Source organism: Orycteropus afer, unplaced genomic scaffold, assembly GCF_000298275.1.
Source record: "Orycteropus afer afer isolate SDZICR_OR568_19922 unplaced genomic scaffold, OryAfe1.0 scaffold00135, whole genome shotgun sequence".
Classification (NCBI taxonomy): Eukaryota; Metazoa; Chordata; class Mammalia; order Tubulidentata; family Orycteropodidae; genus Orycteropus; species Orycteropus afer.
In genome coordinates, this window is record NW_006921722.1 from 7634422 (window position 1) to 7655018 (window position 20597).

The 20597-nt window shown below is 48.1% G+C and overlaps 1 protein-coding gene across 1 annotated transcript in view; it reads right to left on the bottom strand.

Moving 5' to 3' along the window:
• The window catches only part of TULP4 (TUB like protein 4), a 204274-nt gene that overhangs the window by 40774 nt on the left and 142903 nt on the right, over positions 1-20597 (bottom strand). Inside the window, exons 4-5 of the mRNA XM_007945276.1 lie at positions 9744-9924; positions 7199-7333 (exon numbers count right to left, since the gene is read on the bottom strand). Coding sequence (XP_007943467.1) covers positions 7199-7333; positions 9744-9924 — 316 coding nt within the window. The remainder of the gene's footprint in view (positions 1-7198; positions 7334-9743; positions 9925-20597) is intronic.

Consider the following 20597-nt stretch of genomic DNA (forward strand, 5'->3'; position numbering starts at 1 on the left):
GTGTGTCCTGTGAATCCCGCAGTGATCACTGCTGTCCGTGTGTGCACTGTGAACCGCACTGCACTGGGTGCTGGTGTACCCGTGTGTCCTGTGAACCGTGCTGCAGTGATCACTGCTGTCCGTGTGTGCACTGTGAACCGCACTGCACTGGGTGCTGGTGTACCCGTGTGTCCTGTGAATCCCGTGGTGATCACTGCTGTCCGTGTGTGCACTGTGAACCGCACTGCACTGGGTGCTGGTGTACCCGTGTGTCCTGTGAACCGTGCTGCAGTGAGTGCTGTTGTGCATGTGTCTGTCTGTCTTGGTGTTTTCCATCCGTTAGTATAAACCTTGTTGCTGTTGTTAGGTGCCATTGAGTTGTCTCTAATTCAAAGCAACCTTACGTACAGCATAATTAAACACTGTTCAGTCTTGCGCCAGCTCCATGATTCTTGCTATACCTGAGACCATTTTTGTAGCCACTGTGTCAATCGATCTCATTGAGGGCCTTCCCTTCTTTTGTTGACCCTCCACATTACCAAGCATATCCTTCTCCAGGGAATGGTCCCTTCCAACAACATGACCAAAGTAGGTGAGATGGAGTCTGGCCATTCTCACTTCCAAGGAGCTTTCTGGCTGCACTTCTTCTAGGACAGATTTGTTAGTTCTTTTAGCAGTCCAGGGTACTTTCAGCATTCTTCACCAATACCAGAACGCAAGAATCTTGATGACTCTTTGGTCTTCCTTGTTCAATGTCTAGCTCTCACACACATATGCAACCAAACATAAAACTGCAACTACTGCCGTGGAGTTGGCTCCGACTCATAGTAACCCCTCCATGGGTTTCCTGGGGCTATCACTACGGAAGTAGATTGCCCAACCTTCCTTCCAAGGAGTGGCTGGTGGGTTTGAACTGCCAGCCTTCTGGTTAGCAGTCAAATGCCTTAGGCACTATGCACCAGAGCTCCTACATGCATATGAGGGGACTGAAAGTATCATGGCTTGTGTCAGGTGCACCCTAGTCCTCAAAGAGACATCTTTGCTCCTCAGCACTTGAAAGAAGTCCTTTGCAGCCGACTTGCCCAGTGTTATACGTTGTCTGATGTCATGACTGCTGCTTCCATTGGCATCAATTGTAGAGCCAAGCAATGTGAAGTCTTTGACAACCTCAATCTTTTCTCCATTTATCATGATGCTGCTTATAGGTCCAGTTGTGAGGATTTTTGTTTTCTTTATATTGAGATGGAACCCATATTGCAGACTGTAGTCTTTAATCTTCATCAGTAAGTGCTTCAAGTCATCCTCACTTTCAGCAAGCAAAGTTGTGTTGTCAGCATACTGCAGCTTGTTAATGAGTATTCATCTAATCCTGATGTCACATTCTTCTTCATATAGTCATATACATATACTCATATACAGGTGGGGGGAGAGAGCCCCCAAGGCAGGAAACAAGAAACCGGGGATCACCAACTGGATACAGGTACAGGGAGAGAGAGCCCCAGCAGAAGTGGGAAGCCAGGGCCCGATGGCTGGATTCAGGTAAGGGGGAAGGCCGGGAAATGAGTGGAGGGGTTTGGAACAGCTAAAGGAGATGAATTTGTCTGTCAGTTGGTTGTACTGTGGTGGCCTGCATGTTGCTGTGAGACTGGAGGCTGTGCTGGGTGTTTCAAACGCCAGCCGTGTTGCCCATGGTGGATGGATTTCAGCAGAGTTTCCAGACTGCAACAGACTCGGAAGAAGGACAAGGCCATCCACTTCTCAAAGAATTGGACAGGGAAAATCTTATGAATAACAGTGAAACACTGTCTGATAGATGACAGTGAAACACTGTCTGACAGATGACGGTGAAACACTGTCTGATAATCCCCTAAGAGTGGGATTTTTGTGTCATCTGGGAATTAATTCTATGTTGAACCTTCTGGGGAGCCACCAAGTGCTTGAGTAGCTACAGCATCTCACATCCCCACCAGCAACAGACAAGGGCTCCAGTCCCCACATCCTTGGCAGTACATGTTATTTTCTGTTTACAGTTGCCATCCCATGGGGTGTACAGTGGTATCTCATGGCGGTTTCCACTTTGATTTTCTTTTCCTCTAAACATTTTTAAGATAGAAATATCCCTGGCATGTTGTAGAAACAAAGATAACAGCACCAAATTGCCAAGGCCCCCATCTGATCGTCTTTGGTGAGTGAAGAAGTGAGTAACTGTGCCATTCTTTCATTTTAAGAAAGAAAGGTTCCTTGAATTTCATCCCAAGATGCCTTTTCTGAGCCAATGAGTGGGGGCTAAGGCTGCGGGGTGACCCAATGGCACCATCAGTTCAGTGCTGCTCACCATGTGGCCTGAGGGAAGGACCCCAAAGTTTGCTGGCAAGTTTTCAGGGGTCTCTTCAGTGCAGTTATAAAGTTCTCCTGAGACAGGTGTCACCTACAAAGGTAAGTTACTCCTTTAAGAAGAATAAATACCGTAATAATGATGTCATTGTCTGCTTGGACGATCATGGGATGTGCAGTATCAGGATGTGGCCCCTCTGACATGTCTCGTAAAACAATCATGATCCAAAGCATGGGCCCACCTCGCCCCAGGGAGCTACTACCACCAGCAGCTGGGGTCAAGTCAACCCTGACTCACGGCGACCCCACGTGTGCCAGAGTAGAACCAGGGCCCATAGAGGTTGTAACGGCTGACTTTTCGGAAGCAGACCACCAAGACGTTCTTCCAAGGTGCCTCTGGGTGGACTCAAAGCACCGGCCTTTTGGTTAGGAGCCGAGCACACAGTCTGTGTTGCCCAGGGCCTCCTAAGGGTAACTGGATCTCAGCAGTCCCCGCACAGTGACCTTTCATTGCTCAACATCAGTCAACCAGGAGCAAGGGAGTGCCGTCCCACAGGAACTGATGTCCTGGGGTGGGAGCTGGAAATGTTCATAAATCAGTAGGAAAAGTGAAAGGAAAAGCAAATACCCATTTACAGATGTCACTGTGAAGAAGAAGAGGAAAAGGATATGGAAGCCTGCACGTGGTCAGCAGAGAAACCCTCATCTCTCTCCCAGAAATGTCTTGTAAACTATGCCTGCCTTTCTTATTTTAAAAATAATTCCCAGTACCTTTGTCCAGTGTTGCAGGCATAATTTTATTTGTGTGAATCTCTCCACTTGTGCTTTAGAATATAACCAACAAGGAACAGCCCAATGCTTCCTTCAATAGCCTTCTCTTTTCCCTGAAGCTCTTAGCTTGAGGTCTTTAAGGTTTCTCACCAGGGGATGGGGATGTGGGGATGTGGGGGGCCAGGGTATAAACAGGGCCCATCCTCCTGAAGCACCCGTTTTTATCAATGATTCATTGGTGGGTGTATTTTTGATCTTTTAAAGCTTTTACAGAAAGAAAATCAGCACAATGACCCTGCTCTATCTCCTGCATCTGTTTTGGGTAAAAGCATGGAGGATGCAAACGTTCTCCGTGGTCAGTGATGAGCCAATGAGGTTCCCTGTGCTCACGACGAGCCTCTGGTGTGGTACCAATGCTGAGGAAGAAAGAGGCAGCGAAGCTCGATGGGGAACAAACAGCGCTCTCACCAGACAAAACACAGCCTGGAGCTACCACCTGGGATCCAAGGTTGATCCAGACCTTCATGAAATTTCCATGCTAATGGTTCACTCTGAATCAGTCCTTAGATTTAAGTGTAGTTAGCTGTGCATGTGTATAAAGAGTGAAAGAAGGGAAGAGAAACCAAGAAACAAATAAATTAGCTAACTGTGTGTGAGATGGTAAAACAACTGCTCATTTTTTAAAAAATAAGAGATATTTTAGTGAGTACAGTCGAGACTGAGAACAAGATGGCCATGTCTTCAATGATGACACCTGGGACAAAGCTCCGTTGGCCCAAATGTCAGGGGCCACAGCCACAGCACCCTGAACCAAAGCTCTCCACCTCAAGCCTCCCCCCGATCTACTCGGGCTCAGTGCAGCATCAGAGAGGACATTCTGCAAAGCAAGTGAACAAGGAAACCCAGCAGATGCTCTGACCTGAAGGCAAATGGGAGACAATGAGCTGCTCCGCCAGCCCCGCCAGGTGCCCCGCCAGCCCCGCCAGGTGCCCCTTGCTCAAAGAAGAGCAAGAGGCACAACAAGAGTGAAAGCCCCAAAGAAGGTGAACTGTGTGGGAAACACAAGTCCCCAAAGTTGGGGTACTTAGTAGGCTTTTTTTTTTTTTTTTTTGCAAGGCTGAACTTCTTCAGCAATCAACTGCAAAGCAAACCGACCCCCCCCTGCCCCTGCAATGACTCTGCAAAGAAGAGGGGGGCTGAAGGGTGGAGCAACGGACTGGCCGTGGGCCCCAGAGCTGTTTGGAATTCTAAGTTCTTTCACTCATGACATAAATGACAGTGCTGGTGACAAACTAAAGACTACTCCGTCCCACCTTTCCTCACTGAAGAGTTCTCCAGCAGCATTACCTTGACCCAGTGACAGAGGAAGACAGACACCCTTCCAGCGATGCTCCCTTTATGCTCAGGGGGCCACTATCACTGGAAGGCTGCCCGCCCTTGCCACCACTGACGATATTCCGGCCATCTCTTCCCACCGCTGATGACATTCCGGCCATCTCTTCCCACCACTGACAAACATGGTTCAAAAAGTCCACCCAGCCACTGCCATCGAGTCAATTCTGACTCATAGTGACCCACTATGTAAATCTGTAAATCTTCATGGAAGTAGATTGCCTCATCTTCCTCCTGCAGAGTAACTGGTGGGCTTGAGCTACTGACCTTCTAGTTAGCAATCAAATATCTTAAGCACTGTACCAACAGTTTCTTGTTTATAAAGTAGTGGATTTAAAAGAAAAAGAAAACAAAACAAAACCCCAAACTCCTGCTCCTCATGCCACGTGGAAGCCTGGGTCCCTGACATATTTTGAAATGCAGAGAAAGTGTCTACATGAAAGGGCACCAATGCATGGTACCAATCTCTATTCAACCTAACTTTCTGAAGAAACAGCTCTTGCCATGAAAGTAAATCCGTGAAAACACTTTTAGATTGTTGTTGTTGTTATGTGCCGTCGAGTCAGCCCTGACTCATAGCGACCCCTCCTTGGGTTTCCGAGGCAGTATCACTACGGAAGTAGGATTGCCCAACCTTCCTTCCGAGGAGTGGCTGGTGGGTTTGAACTGCCAGCCTTCTGGTGAGCAGGCAAGTGTCTTAGCCACTATGCTACCAGAGCTCCCACTTTTAGATTAGGAGAGGCAATTACTGACTTTGTGTTGTTGTCGGACTGCACTGTTGTCAGCTGTTGTCGATTCTGACTCATGAGGACCCCATGTGTGTCAGAGGTCAACTGCCCCCAGGGTCTTCTTGGCTGGAATCTCAGCAGTCAAGCATAAACTGTGCCACCCACAGACGGCAACATTCTAGTCAATGATTGACTGCTGCTGTTTTGTGCCACTGAGTTGATTCTGATTCATAGTGATCCTATAGGACAGAGGACAACGGCCCCAGAGGGTTTCCTAGGCTGCAATCTTTAGGGGACCAGATCTCCAGCTTTTTTCTTCTGTGAAACTGCTGGTGTGTTTGAACCGCTGATCTTTCAGTTAGCAACTGAGCACTTTAACTACTGTACCACCAGGCCTCCTTATTTTCCTGAATTTTTAGGATAAAAATTCGAGTCAAGAAATCTTGCCTCCACTCTAGCTGCCCGATCTGTGTCCCTATCCCTCTCCTGTTCATTTGGTGGGACTACATCAGAATAACTGCCCAGATACAAATGAATTTGATAAACAAAATAAGAAATAATATAACCAAGGAAGGAATGAAAAATAGTTTCCATAAACAGAATCATGAAAAATCAGAAAAAGTCACCGCACAAAAGATGAAAGAGAACTGAGGGTGATGATGTGGTTTCATTCAGTAGACGACAGAGTCCAGGGCTCTGAAATTAGAAGTAGGTTCCAATAAATTAATAGACTTGATTACGAGGTTTGAAAACAGGGTCTCTGAAGGACAAAAATCAAGCCCGGGCTGCAACCTTAGGGGAGAATTTACGACAACCATCTTTGTTTTAGTTCCATGAAAGATGGACATGCAGGAAGCGTAGAATTCATGTTAACGCTCCTCACAAAAAGGACTCAGCTCCACAGGGATCACCTGGGCAGAAAGAGGGACTTCTTTGTAGTTCATGTCCCTTAGGAATTTACAGACCAAACATTTGCACAGAATTATAGTTTTGAAACAGCAGAATGGGTTACCCAAAAGAAGGAGAGAAAGTGGTCTCTAAAGACATTCTATAGTTTAAAACAGATTAACACTTGTGAGGTAAGGAGGCAGGCAGGATGTATTCCTGCCAACCAACAGTGGTGTACTTGAACTTGATCCTTTTTATCACTGTGATTGCTGAGTAACTCCCGCCTGATGAACAAGCACATGGTGATACCTCATGAGCTGATGGTCCTTTCTGAATGACAGGCACACATTGTGCTGAAGGTGCAGGCTTGCCCCTCTCCTGTTCTCCAGAAGTCCGTAGCCCCCATCCCATTACAGAAGGGCCCTTCACATCAGGGACCCGAGGAAGACCAGGAATTGAATTTTTAAAACTGCCTGCATTGCTTCCCTCAGCCTGAATAGATGGGACTGTTTTCCAAAGATCTCCTCAGGGCCACAGCCTTCGGAGTGTCTTTGAATGGCCAAATTCAGAACTCTCCAGGTGGTCCCGCACACCAGCTTTCTCCCAACACAGCCAAAGTTCACGACATCACCCAGGTAGGCATCAGCACCTGACAGCAACCTTCACACTGATGCCTCGGGGTACAAATGTGAACGTCCCCACGTCCTTCAGGGTGAATGACTGCACCACAACCAGTTCCTCACTCAGCCCACCACACTCACAACACAGAGTTCTCTGGCAAAGACGTTCTATGCACCTTCTGCTGCCTTCTGGACTGACAGGTGCTGCAGTCAGCTCACGGCAGGCCCAGGCATGTCCTGTACGCCCAAGAGACAATCACACCAGTATCCACGAGAGAAAGGGCACAGACCGACAAAGACTGAATAGCAGAGCAAGACTAGGTAGCGACCTGCCAGGAAGGCAAACTTGCTGAGGGGAGTGGCCTTCGTGAACCGGCTCCATGAAGCACAGACGGGCTCACTGCAAGAGACATGGATCACCGTGCTGGTGGGAGACCCCCAGCCCAGAAGGCAGACATGCATGGCTGACCTGCGGGTTCTTTGTACCTTTCAGGCCTGAGCGGATGATAGTAGGGGACAGGTCGTCATAGTTGTTCATTAAGCTGATGTCTCCCGAGGTGAAGCTGACGGTGAGCAGCGGCTTGATGTTCTGCACTGGGATGGGGTATGCTGCCGGGCCATCTGTGGGACAAGGTGCCGAGTGAAAGAAGGCCGTGAGCACGTGACCCAGATCCATGACCATAATGCTGTCTGCCTGCACACTGCTGCAAAAGCTGTCCAGAGCGCGGCTCAAATGGGCCTGGGATGCCACAAGCCAGGCAGGCGTTCCACATTGTTCTAGAACCACAGGGCCACTGGAAAGGGGTTCTTTTCACAGAGCTCGGGATGAGTCAGGACCTGGTAGAGAAAGCCCTGGAGGCACTGGCTGATGTCAGTGGGGCTGCTGGGGTCTTTGGTGGCTGGTGAGAATCTGTGTGAAAAGCTGATTAACCTACGTGTTTCTAATGATCCAGAAATGTGAGTTATTTTCATGTCATGCAGTGTTCTTACACATGATTGATGGTAAGAGGGATGACATGTATTCTCATTCCTGGTTCAACATACCTTTTTTGTACAGAAAAGTTGCTGTTCAACACAAGTGCTCGTTCCCTGAACGTTACAGGAAATGAGTCCTCCGGGGAGCCACCGTTAGTACCCTTTGAGTTAGCTCTTCCATCAGAGACCCCAGCTGGTAAGTGGGCAGAGGCTGGAACGGATGGGGCTGGTGGAGAAGTGAGCTCTACTTCCAGGGGCAGCCAGCCTCAGGGAAATCCTGCTTTCTGGGCTCAGGAGGGAGCACCCAGATCTCAAGGCCAGTGCTGTTATGGACCGTGCACTAGACCCCTTCACGCTATATAAAAGAGCTAAAAGCACATCCTGCCTTCGTGTCGGGGGTACTCGTACTCTTCTCAAAGATCTCTGAAGAACTTCTCACCCTCCCTGAGCGCGTCCTCAGGCAGCCTCCCACGGGGCCTGCCTGATGCGCCCCCCTCACCTAACTCAGCCTTGCCCACCAAAGACCTGCACTTCATTTGATGGCTCTAGGTCCCCAGGCCACGAGGAGAACACCTGCTGTACCTGAGAGGTGAACCTCTGCTGTTCTCTAACCACCCCACTGCTCCTGAGAAGAGGAACAGGCTAGAGTCGCAGCCAGGGACTGAGTGCCATCCTGGGACACACCCAGACCTGCACTGTCACCTTCATCTCTGGACCTTGTGTCTTAGAGTGACAGTGTGGGATGAGCAAATCTGCGGTCCACCTACTTCAGGAGGGTTCTGTTCCAAAGTCTGCTGCGTCCAGTGTCAGATACACAGACACTGGCTTTAGCCCCTGGAGGCTCTAGAAATACAATCAACACTTAACTCAGGATGCGTCCTGTCAGGAAAGGGTGCAGTTACCGATGGATGGATGGGTAGGAGGGACACTCCCTTCCCAAGACCTTCTGATCCTGAAACACTCCCACCGATCAAATTCTTTTTCTCATGTTTAAACATGGCCTTCTACTTTAAAGAGCAAAGCAAAACAGACTATTGATCGATCTACCAATCAATCACTGGGAAATGTGGCATGGTGTCCTCTGTGACAGAAGAGAAAAGAAAACCAAGAGCATCCCAAATCCAGAGAAGGCAGACGCAGGTGGGGAAACAACGCTGGAACTGCCCAGGGTCAGCCCTGCAGGAGCACATGCCTGCATCAGGGCACCCCGGATGGTAGATGGGGAGGTGCTCACCCAGTTGTGAGCTCGGCTGTGGGCACTGGGGACGGGTTCTGCAGCTGTGTGCTAACTTTGAACCATTAGTCTCTCTCCTTGCACTCTTTTCCTAATGTGCTGTTCTTACAACAACAAGGGTGCAGGGGGTAGGATGCTGGCGAAGACTGAAGCCCTGGGGGGCATGTCAGGTAGTGACACTGGTGAGAGACACCAAAGCAAACGGCCAACTTCCGCTTGGTCCTTTATGTTCTGTTGGAGGGACAAAGTGCTGCTGGGGCAGGGGCTGGAGTCTGAAAACACTTCCACCAAGAATCGAAATAATCCTTTGTCACCGCCTAAATGTTCAAACAGTCTGATGCCACGTCATGGGGCACCGCTGGGGGGCTTACGGAGAGGGAGGGGTTCTCCTGAACTGAGGGATGGTGTCGCTTCTGCCTGACAGACAGAGAGCAGGTATAGACTCTCTGCCCAAGGTGCTGGCCTTCATTACGGGTCAAATGAATCCCTTCCTCTCGTAACTAAAGCCATGGTGGCCCCGATGGCGTTAGGGTCGGAGATACCACATATTGTGTTATATTAACAGCTCTGACGTTTTCATCTTCACTCTTTCTTCTCCCTAAGCAGCTAAGCCCCACAACGCCCCAGGGACACAGAAGGGGTCCTAAGTCTTACTCCATACCGAGGGAAAGCTAAGTGTGTGGCACTTAATCTACTTGCCCAGCTACTCTGAGAAAGTGACAGCAGAGAGAAGCCAGGCCGATCAAGAACAGTGACTGGATGCATGTTCTGGTGCCCTCTGGCTCCTGGGTAAGGGGTGCAGTAGCAGGGAGCAGGTGCTACCTTGGGGCGGGGAGTAGTCATCAGAGTCAGTGTCGCTCTCGCTACTGTCCTCCACCAGGAAGATGGGGCAGTTCCAGGACATGCCGAGGATGCCATCCAACTCGTGCAGCAGGACATGTGCCAGCATGCGGCCGTGGCAGTCCATGACGATCACCTGCCCGTCAGCCGTGCCAAACAGCACCTGCAACAAGACAGCACCCTTGACTGATGGCAAAGGAGGGTGTTACGGGTGTTACAGCTGTGCCCTGCCCCCCAATATGTGCTGTCCATCCTAACCCCGGTACCTGTGGAAGTTACCCCATTTGGAATAGGGTTTTCTTTATGTTAATGAGACCGTATCAGTGTGGGGTTGTCTTAAGCCAATCACTTTGAAGACAAGGAGCAGGTCAGGCACAAAAGCAAACAATGCAGAGATGGAGGAATGTACACGCCACGTGAAGATCACCAAGGAGCCAAGGAGTAGAAGCGGAGAGAGACAAGGACCCCAGAGTCGACAGAGAGAGCGAGCTTCCCTCAGAGCTGGTGGAATGACTTCACTTCCAACCTCCCGACTGTGAGAAAATCAATGTCTGTTAGATCCACCTCCGTGCTATTTCTGTTGTAGCAGCACCAGGTAACTAGGGCAAAGGGCCCGCTTTTGGTAAACTTCACTGCCTCCATGTTGTTTGACAACAACACAATACGTACAATTAAAACATAAACTTAGTAACTGAGTGGATGCATCAGGCACGAAGCAGTAGAGGCTGAGCTGGTTATCACTGCAAGGACCTGGACCTCTGATACCGAACTACGGTGAACATAAGGCAGACAGTCATGACGCTGTGTGGGCCTCTTCAGGTCATGCCAGCAAACGCATTCCCATTTTGTGGGCTGTTCATTTTTTTTGTTCTGTTTGGGCTTTTTCTGTGTGTGTGTGTGTGGGGAGGAAGTTTTGAGGAAGTGGCTTAAGAAGGGGATAATGTATTTTTTTTCTGGAAAGTGAAGAAACTGTTAACAGAGGTTTGGTGTCACGATGTGTCTCATATTTAGAAGCTGAGAATTATGTACAATCCCAGAGAACATACACTTGGCTGGGCAGGCATGTCCTCTAACTATGGACGATGTTCCTGAAAAAGTCTGTCTTGTTTTATTCCATTACAAGTTGTGGTGGTTAAGTTTGTGTGTCAACTTGGCTGGGCCTGGTTGAGTGGCTGGGCAGCTGGATGTAGTATTCCCCATCATGAGACTGGTAATCAATTCCATGGTGCAATCTACTGTAAGCAGCTGATTAGCTGCCTTAGGGATGTGGTCTGCTTCCTGTATATAAAGAGAAGCCTTGTGGAACGGTCTCTAGCTTATGGCACGCTTGAACCCTGTATGTAGCCAAGTCGTTGTTCAGCAGCTTGCCATGATCTGCGGACATTGGGACTTGAAGTAATGGTCTGCTGTGTGGGTTGGTAACATCAGGACTGTGTCTTTTTACTTGTCAACGTTGCGCTTGTCGGTCTCAGCAGCCAGCAGCTGTCTGAGTGAAGAAAAGCCTCCAACTTCAGTGGGCTGGAAACAGGAGGCAGAGCTGAAGCTCAAGGTTGAGAAGCTTTCACTCACCCCCTAGAGCCTGGCACTTTGAACTCAGACTTAAATCCTCCAAAATCGTAAGAGAATAAACTTGTTCAAGCCATCCCATTTGTGGTATATTCTCGTCAGAGTGGCACTAGGTAACCAGAACAGGGGTGATGTATTAATTAACAAGAAATGCATTGGCTCATTAATAAGCAAGTGCTTACTTTGTGCCAACACTGTTCCGGAAGCTTGACCTCCTAACTGTCAGTGCCCTTGTGAGGGAGGGAGGGACTTGCCTGCTGGCCTGGGCCTCAGGGGTCTAGAGCCCGAGGAGTGGAGGGATGCCCTGGGAGTCATCTCAGCACCTGTCACAGCACTCACACTGGGACAGGCTGGTGGCAGGAGCAGAGGAAGGTGGGTGGGCACTCAGCTCCCACCTCATGGGAGAAGAGCACAGGGACCTGTCCTGACAAGGAGTGTTCCCTTCAGTCGGGTGTCCCTGCGTGGGACCCTGGCAGCAGGACCCTACTGAGGGGCACTCTGTCATCTTCTGCTCTGTGGAAGGGTCCCTGGGGTTCCTCCATCTGGCCCTGTTAAGGTTTGCATCTTCCACAGCTCACGGGATTTTCCTCCCCCTCATCATTTCACTGTGACAACCAAGCCAGCTGTCACCTCCTCTTTACAGATGGAAAGTGACAGATACGGTGGACAAAGCCACCAAGAGGCAGACCCAGGGCTATTGCATTACAAAGGCCAGCATTTACACAAAGGGAGGATGCCAAGGCTTGAGGCACTTGCCCCTTTTCTTGTCACGATTTTGACAGCGAGCTCCGTGGGGGTCGGTGCTTCAGTGTCCAGGGCTATATTCCTGGCAGCTCAGAGAGCCCTGGGTGCGTGGTAGGGACACAACAAATACCGCTGAACGAATGAAAGAAAGTAACAATCCAAAGGCCGTTTTAGGACGTAAGTGCTGATGATTTCACCAGATAGACTGCAAGGGAGGATATATTTCACTTAAGTAGTAACAAGCCTATAAAACTCCAAGTTGTTTAGAATAAATCAATCAGTCATCAACTATTCCTCTGAACCTAATCTACATTTTAATGACTGAAGACTACAACAACGGTGAGGCAGTTGCCCAGGGGAAGTGTTGACTTCACTAGCGCACACCATTTAAAAGTAAAACCAGCAGCACGGTGAACGTGGAGCTTTTAATGGGGAAAATCAGTATCTATGGCATGTCTATACAGACCTCCTGTGACATGTACTAGAATCAAGATGCTTGGGTGATGGGTCAGAACCGCTGAAGGCCCAAAGAGGCAGGTGTTCATGGCACTTGGTTCCATGGCGAGAAATGTCTGGGGCAGGGAAGTGTCTAGAGACCAATGCTAACAGTGGTGACCAGGGGCAGAGGGAGGGAGGGGGGACTCGCTGCTCAGGGGACACGGAGCTCCTGTTAAGGGTGACAGGCAACTATGGAAACATAATGGTGACAGCTGAGCAACATGATAAACACACCCAAGGCCACTGGACTGTACACACGGGAGATGTTGAAAAGGCGGGAGATTGAGTACACAGTTATTTACCACAACAAAAAAGAAAAGTAAAAAAATGCAAAAAAAAAAAAAAGCTTGGTTAACAGTTTCCAATGACAATAAATAGAGACTGTGACTTCCTTTAACTTTAACTGAGATGCACAATTCAAAAGAAAAAGGTGGGGTTCCCACAGTGCTGTTCCCACCCCTTCCAGGTTCTTGCTCATTTATTCAAGTATGCTTTGAAAAGCAATTATGTTCCTTGGTGCTGGGGAAGGGTCATCTTATCACATATATTCAATGACCTTTGTTTTTAATAAAAATAGGTCATTAGCAAACAACAACAATCCATTCCTCTTCACCAAACCAAAAAAACCCAAACTCACTGCCCACTGCCATAGAGTCAGATCTGACTCATAGGGACCCCTCCCTCTTTGGGTTTCCCAGGCAATGTCCAACCTTTCTTCCAAGGAGTGGCTGGTGGGTTTGAACCACCAGCCTTCTGGTTACCAGTCAAGTGCCTTAGGCACTACGCCTACTCAGGATTAATGTTGATCCATCCCAAACAAAGTCCCGACCCTCCCTGGTCAGTTTCTCAGACCCCTGGAGTGTTCCATCAGCACACTTACTTCTATTCTATCCTTACCCAGTGACAATCTGATTTCTGTCAGACCCCATGCTAGGCTGCATGTCTGAGGGCATGGAACATGTCTGCTTGCCTCCCACTTGCCTCTAGGACCTGCCACGGTACCTGGCCCACAGCAGTACTTGTGCAAGAAGGAAAGGAGGGGAGGAACATGGCAGGAAGCGCCTCTGCACTGAAGGGTCTAGAGTCACACTCACATTTTTCCATTCCAAAGAGGACGGAGCAGATATCAGGCAGCAGAATGGACAGCAGTACTTGAAGAAAGGGCTGGTGATTTACTGAGTTATCGGCATTCAGAATTACGTTACAGCTGAACAAAAATCCAGCCCCCAAATCCCCCACCACAATCAGTTCCAACTACGGCTCCCATGGGAAGAGGTGCTTAACTATTACGGTCAGAGGGGAAAAGAAACCTGAAGGTCTAGGAGCCAAGCAATGATGGAGGGGGGTTACTCTGCTTTGGAACCAGCATGTCACCACGGAACCAGATGACTGAACAACACTGAAGCAACATGATTTCAGACTTTAAAAATCTCCCCACTTACAAGTTCTTTTCATGCCTAATCACTTCCAGTGAGAGAAAACGGATGTGAGCATAGAACTTCAGGAGACCAAGACAGAAGAGAGCCACATGATGAATAGACCAGTGGAGGAGCCAGGAGGGTCCACTGGTCATGGACACACAAGGGACAAAGGCACCAATCTCTGGTGCTGCCAGAAGGGCCGGCTCCTTCTGCGCAGGCTCAGCCCCTGCTCCTCACAGCTTGGCTCCGGGCTCTCCTCTCTCTAGAGGATCACAACCCTGCCCACAACCTCAAGGATTCCATTCACCATCAACACCCTGCCCAGGCCTCACCCCTGACCTCCAGACTCACACACCCAACTGCCTACCCGACTTCTCCCCCCTGCCCCATGTACCAAGGTCCTTCAAGGTCAAACCAAGATCAAAGTCATCATCTCACCCTTCCCCTGACCAGGCATACCTAACAGGTCCTCCTCCAACAAAGACCGTGACTTATGTTTTCATCGCCAATGTCTAGTCTAGTGTCTGGTACCCAGTAGGTGCTTGTGATGGTTAATTTTATGTGTCATCTTGGCTAAACTATTCCCAGTGGTTTGGCCAAATAACTAAGACTAGTTGCTATTTCATAATATAATGTAATCACCCTCCATAATGTACTCTTATACAATGTGATCAAGCAGTTGAAAAGGGAGTTTCCTGAGGGAGTGGTCTGCCTCCAGACTTTCTGTTGTTGTTGTTATGTGCTGTGGAGTCAAACCTGACTCATAGCTACCCCTCCTTGGGTTTCCAAGACAGTATCACTATGGAAGTAGATTGCCCAACCTTCCTTCCGAGGAGTGGTTGGTGGGTTGGTAGAGTAAAGGGGCAGCAAAAAAGAGGAGGACCCTCAAGGAGACAGGTTGACACTGTCTATATATTTATAATATGTTACTGTGTTTCTAGTGACAGATAACACAGCAGTGTAAGTTCCTAGTCAACAGTTTTTATACACGCAGTTCAGAGACACTGGTCACATTCTTCACAATGCACAAGCATTCTCATTTCCCTCCTGGTTGGTCCGTTTCCACTCATCTCATTTCCCTGTTTCGTTCCATTCTCGTCTTTGTTTTAAAGTAACTGCTGACCATTTGGTCTTACTCAAGTGATTTTTAAAGGAACACAGTATGTACAGGTGATACTCAATACAGATTAAAGAAAGATTTTGCCAAAATTCATCCTCTCTCTGCATTCTATCACCTGACCTACGAATCTTGGACCTGCCAGCCCCCCACAATCATGTGAGTTAATCCCCTGAAGTAGCTCAATCTCAACCAACCAACCTCCTGCCCACTCCTATGTATGTCACTGGTTCTGTTTCTTGAGAGGACCCTAAGACTGTGCTCAAGGTGGGACAGGGAACAGATGGTGTAGCGCAGACATCCTCTGTGAAGACTTTTAGAACCCCCAACAAAATGAATCTACCCTCAGCTGCCTGCTGTGGTTCTGAGTGGCTTGGCAGCTGGGTGGAGTTCTTCCCCACGAGACTGTAATCGTCTCCATGGTGGAATCTACTGTGAGCAGCTAAGTAGTTGCCGTCAGGATATGGCCTGCTTCCAGTATATAAGGAAAAGCTTTGAGGAAGCTTGCTAGCTTTTTGGCACATCAGGATCCTGCAACTGGCCGAGTCTTCATCTCTAGTTCCTGGACTTCAATCAGGGGCCTGCCGTGTTGCCTGCTGACCTTGGGATTGTTCCTGGACCTGAACCAGTGGTCTGTCAGGTGCCTGGTGACCTTGAGATCATGCCATTTTCCCTGCCGCCCTTGGGTTCATCAACCCCAGCAGCCTGAGACAGAAGATGCCTCTCGCTGCAGTGGGTCAGGAACAAGAGGCAAAGCTGAAGCCCAGGGCTGAGGGGCCTTTGTCCCACCCCTAGAGCCGGCACTCTGAATTCGGACTTCTAGCCTCCTAAACCGTAAGAGAATAAATTCCCATTTGTTAAAGCCATCCACTTGTGGCATGTCTGTTATAGCCGCACTAGAGAACCAAGACACCACGGCCCCCATGGCACTTTGAATTTTGCTTTGTGTGACGATGTCTGTAGGTGTGTGATGTCTGTCTGCCTCTCCCAGCACACTGTGAGCTTCCCACAGGCAGGTCTCAGCCCCAGTGCATAAGTGCACGTTCAGTGACTACTGATAACAGATTCCCACCCCTTTGCTTTTTGCTCAAGTTTTCCTACAAATGAAGGAGCCACTTCTTTCCTTTCTTATTTAAACTATAAAGGCCAACCAATGCTCAGATCTTCCCACAAAACTGGCCCAAACACTTTCCCAGGCACGGTTTACACAAACTTCTGTTCCCCGATTTCCTGATGTCTCCTCTGTCGGGCTGCAGGTTCCATGTGTGGCAAGGACACTGCTCCTTTGTAAGGGGAGACCCCTGGAGGTCTTCAGGCCCCACCATCTCAACAGTGTCTTCTCAGGTCCAGTTCATCTTCCCTTCTTGAAAATACTCATTGCAGAGCAGTTTTTAAACTATTAGACCCTTTTCAAATAATTAAATGATAATTATGGTATCCATATATAATCTCTTCATTTTAATGGACTCCATTTTCAAAGCTCTCTTAGGATTGCTGTTAGGTGTCCTCCAGTTGGTATCAACTCACAGTGACCTTATTATAATGGAACAGAAAGTCGCCTGGTCCAATCCCACCTTCACAATCCTTGCTATGCTTGAGCCAACTCTGTCAACCTGTCTCCTCGAGGGTCCTCCTCTTTTCTGCTGCCCCTTTACTCTACCCAAGCATGATGTCCCTCTCCAGGTCCCTCTTGATAACATGTCCAAAGTAAGTGGGACGAAGTCTCACTATGCCCACTTTTAGAAGTTCCTTCTAGATGCCATTACTCTAAAACACAACACACATATGACCAATAATTTAAAGTGAACAAAACTATAAACCAACAGGGCTGAAAGAAGGATATAAAATCTTTCCAAAGACATGTGCTTTGAAAGCAATGATGACATTTCATCAAGGCAGTCGTCTCTGGGAAGTTTCAACTTTAAAAAACAGATGCCTCTGTAAGTGGTCACCTCTTTTGTAGGAGCGGTTAATGAGTTCTTTCCCCATATGCCTTAGTGACATAATGTGTGTGTGGGGGTAATAAAAACAACCTGACCACAAAGTCTTACTAGAAATCCTAGCACTGCTGGTGACAAGCATCTGGATGTGTTTCTGTGGGTAGAGAATTAAAGGACAAACCATAATGTCCCTTTGCTCTGTAGAAAGAAACCTGTCGGCTCCGAGATGCCACTGGCTGCAGCTTTTTGCTTTTGAAGACCTCCCTGTTGGGCTTCAGAACACTGGTCTTCAAATGTGCTTCAAGGCCAGATATGAGTATTTTGCAACTCAAGTCACTGGAATCAGACAGTTGTAAAGGACAGAGCGCTCAACTGATTGGCAGACTTGTTCCTGCTTTTTCAAAAATGGGGGTAATGAAATCTAAGTTCACAGTGGACTAACAATCATTTCTAAAACAGGTATTTTAAGACTTATTCTGATAAACACGGGGAAGAGATTGGACCCAGAATCCCCATAATAAAAGATCTGTGGCCAAAACATGTACCTTTGATGTCATCTGATCTCTTCAGTGCAGAAAGGACTGACTTAAGCAAACCGGTAAAGATGAGACTATCCTACGTTTAAAGACGTTCAGAGAAGCCAATAATCTATAAGCCCCAGGCATCAAACTGACATTAAACACTCCCCACGGCTGAACTTTTGGGCTCCTTCTGTGAGGGATAACTCAGACAGGAGTGTACAGGGACCAGTTGCGTTTGTCTTTAATTGGTAATTAAGACAGAAACAGAAAGTGGATTCTATGCTCTCCTCTGAGGTATCTATCATATGCCTACTTCCCTTTCGAAGGCTCACCTGCATTTTATGTTCCAGGGGTGGAGGGAAACAGTCTGAGTAACAAAAACATATTGAACAGAGCACCTCCAATGAACACAGTAGCAACTGGCAACACCAGCTGTGTCTGGGAACAGGCCTGTCTGGCTGGGAACAGTGGAAAGAAGGGGCCTCTTCATCACGCATTCTTTTTTCTTCTATTATTTATTAGATTTTTGTTGTGGTTGCACAGCAGAAGGTACACCAGGCACAGCAGTTTCGACATGTCCAATTCAGTGACAGTAGTCACACTGTTCAAATTGGGCAACCATTCTCACCCTCCTTTTCTGGGTTTTTCCTGTTAACATCAACTCACTGTTCCCATCTAATCTTTCTAGTTGTTGTCAATTTCATCCCACAGAGACATCGGTATTCTTTTGAACATGTATCCTTTTATCACATGTGAATGTACCAGCTACTAAAACATATGTGGAAGCACACTTTGGTTTATTATACTAAAACATATGTGGAAGCACACTTTGGTTTATTATTATTATTATTATTTTATTGTGATTTGGGTGAAGATTTACAGAGCAAATTCACTTTCCATACAGCAGTTCACATATACTTTGTCTCATGTCATTGACCACAGTTTACCACAATGCAACAGCTCCCCTCCCACTTCCTCCCCAAAGTTACCTCTTCCCAGTGTCCATCCCTCCATACTCTCCTGCCCCCTGAGCTGTCTCCCTGTACATAAGCAGCCCTTCCTTCACCCATGATTGTCCTCTCCAGGGCATGTGTCTACTTGAGGTAAATGTTTAACTCACATGCCTGTACTTTGTTTGGCTGGGAACCACAGGTGTGGGTTCAATTCCAGACCTGAAGGGCAGCTAGGGGCCATTGTCTCAGTGGTTCCACCAGGCTCCATTGGACCAGCAAACCTGGTCCCCACCTTCTTCTTTTTTTTTTTGCCTCCAAATGATTTTGAGTTTTGTTCCACATTGTTCTCCCTCTCTATCCAGGATCTCCTACATCCTGGAAGCATACTTTGAATGAGGCAGAAAGAAATGTTGAAGGAATAGGTGTTTGGAGTGGGGCTCAAATGCTCAGGGGAGCTACTCCCCAAGACGCCCTTAGAGGCTGGGGCAGGTGGGGAACCCTCCTTTACTTTGGGAAAGCTTCAGGACTGGGAGTTAGTTGCCTGGGGCCTGGACCCACTTGGACTCTTTAACTACTTCTGAAACCTGGGGCGGAACATTTAACATCTCTGGGTGTCCTACATCCATAGTGCTGTTCTAACACAAATACCACAAGCAGGTAGCTTTACAGAACAGAAATGTATTTTCTCACAGTTCAGGAGGCTGTAAGTCCAAACTGGCGTCTCAGCCATGTGGACTTCTCCCTTGTCAGTAGCCCTAGGCATCCCTTGGTTCTTTGGCTTGCAGACGATCCTCATGTGTCATCTGTCTCCCTCTGCGTGCCTCTGTGTCTAATCTCCTCTGTTTATAACTCAGAAGTGATTAAGTTTAGGGCTTGTCTTCCTTGGGCATAAGGAGCTCTGGTGGTGTAGTGGATAGGGCATTTGGTTGCTAACCAGAAGGTCAGTGGTTCAAACCTACTAGCCGCTCCATGGAATCAAGATGGAACAATCTGCTTCGGTAAAGATTTACTGCCTTGGAAACCCAGTGGGGGTCACTACGAGTTAGAATTGACTCAATGGCAGTGAGTTTGGATTTTGGTTTCTCCTTGGGCATGGACTTAGTTAGCATAACAATGAAAACCTTATTTCCAAAAAGGAGCATACCACAAGCATAGGGTTAGGATCTAACACATACTTTGGGGGAATACGATTTGATCCATAACACTGCTCTCGGTCTCCTCATCTGTAAGCTAGAAGTGTCATATTCTTAAATCCTTTCCTCTTTCAAAATGCTTTGAATCAATAAGCTGTATGTAAACATACTTCCCAGTGGTATGAAAACAGCAATGTCTTCCTGTAGCGAGTAATAAAGTTCTTCAACAAAGGGCTAAGAGACGACTTCCTCGTCTGACAACACTTGTCAAACTTCTCTGATTCACCAGCAGCTCTCAGGGTACAGTGTGATGTGGGAAGACCCCACAGCACTTGTGAAAGGCAGTGGCACACGTGTGAAACACACACATCACACCTCCTGCCAATGCACTGAACACCCAGGACAGAGCCTGCTGGAGCCGCAGGGCATGACGGCACAGGGCGTGAAGGTGTGGCGCATGAACATGTGGTTCAGGAAGGCATGGTGCATGAAAACACGCAGTTCAGGAAGGCGTGGTACATAAGGCATGGTGGATGAACACGTGGTTCAGGACTGTGTGGTTCCTGAAGGCGTGCTTTAAGAAGGCCACATGTGAACCTGGGAGGCTCCATTTTGTAGTTCAAACATTGGCGTTCAGGCAACAAAGTCAAAGTCATCACCATGTAGTGGTATTGTGATGGTTATGTTTGAATGTTAACTTGGCTAGGCCTGGTTGAGTGGCTGGGCAGCTGGATGGTAATCAACTCCATGGGGGAATCTACTGGGAGCAGCTGAGTAAGCTGCCTTTGGGTATGTGGTCTGCTTCCTGTATATGAGGAGAAGTTTTGAGAATGGTCTCTAGCCTATGGCATGCTTGGACCCTGCATGTAGCTGTGTTGTTGCTCAGCAGCCTGCTATGCTCTGCCGACCTTGGGACTTATAGTGGACTTAAGTTAATGGCCTG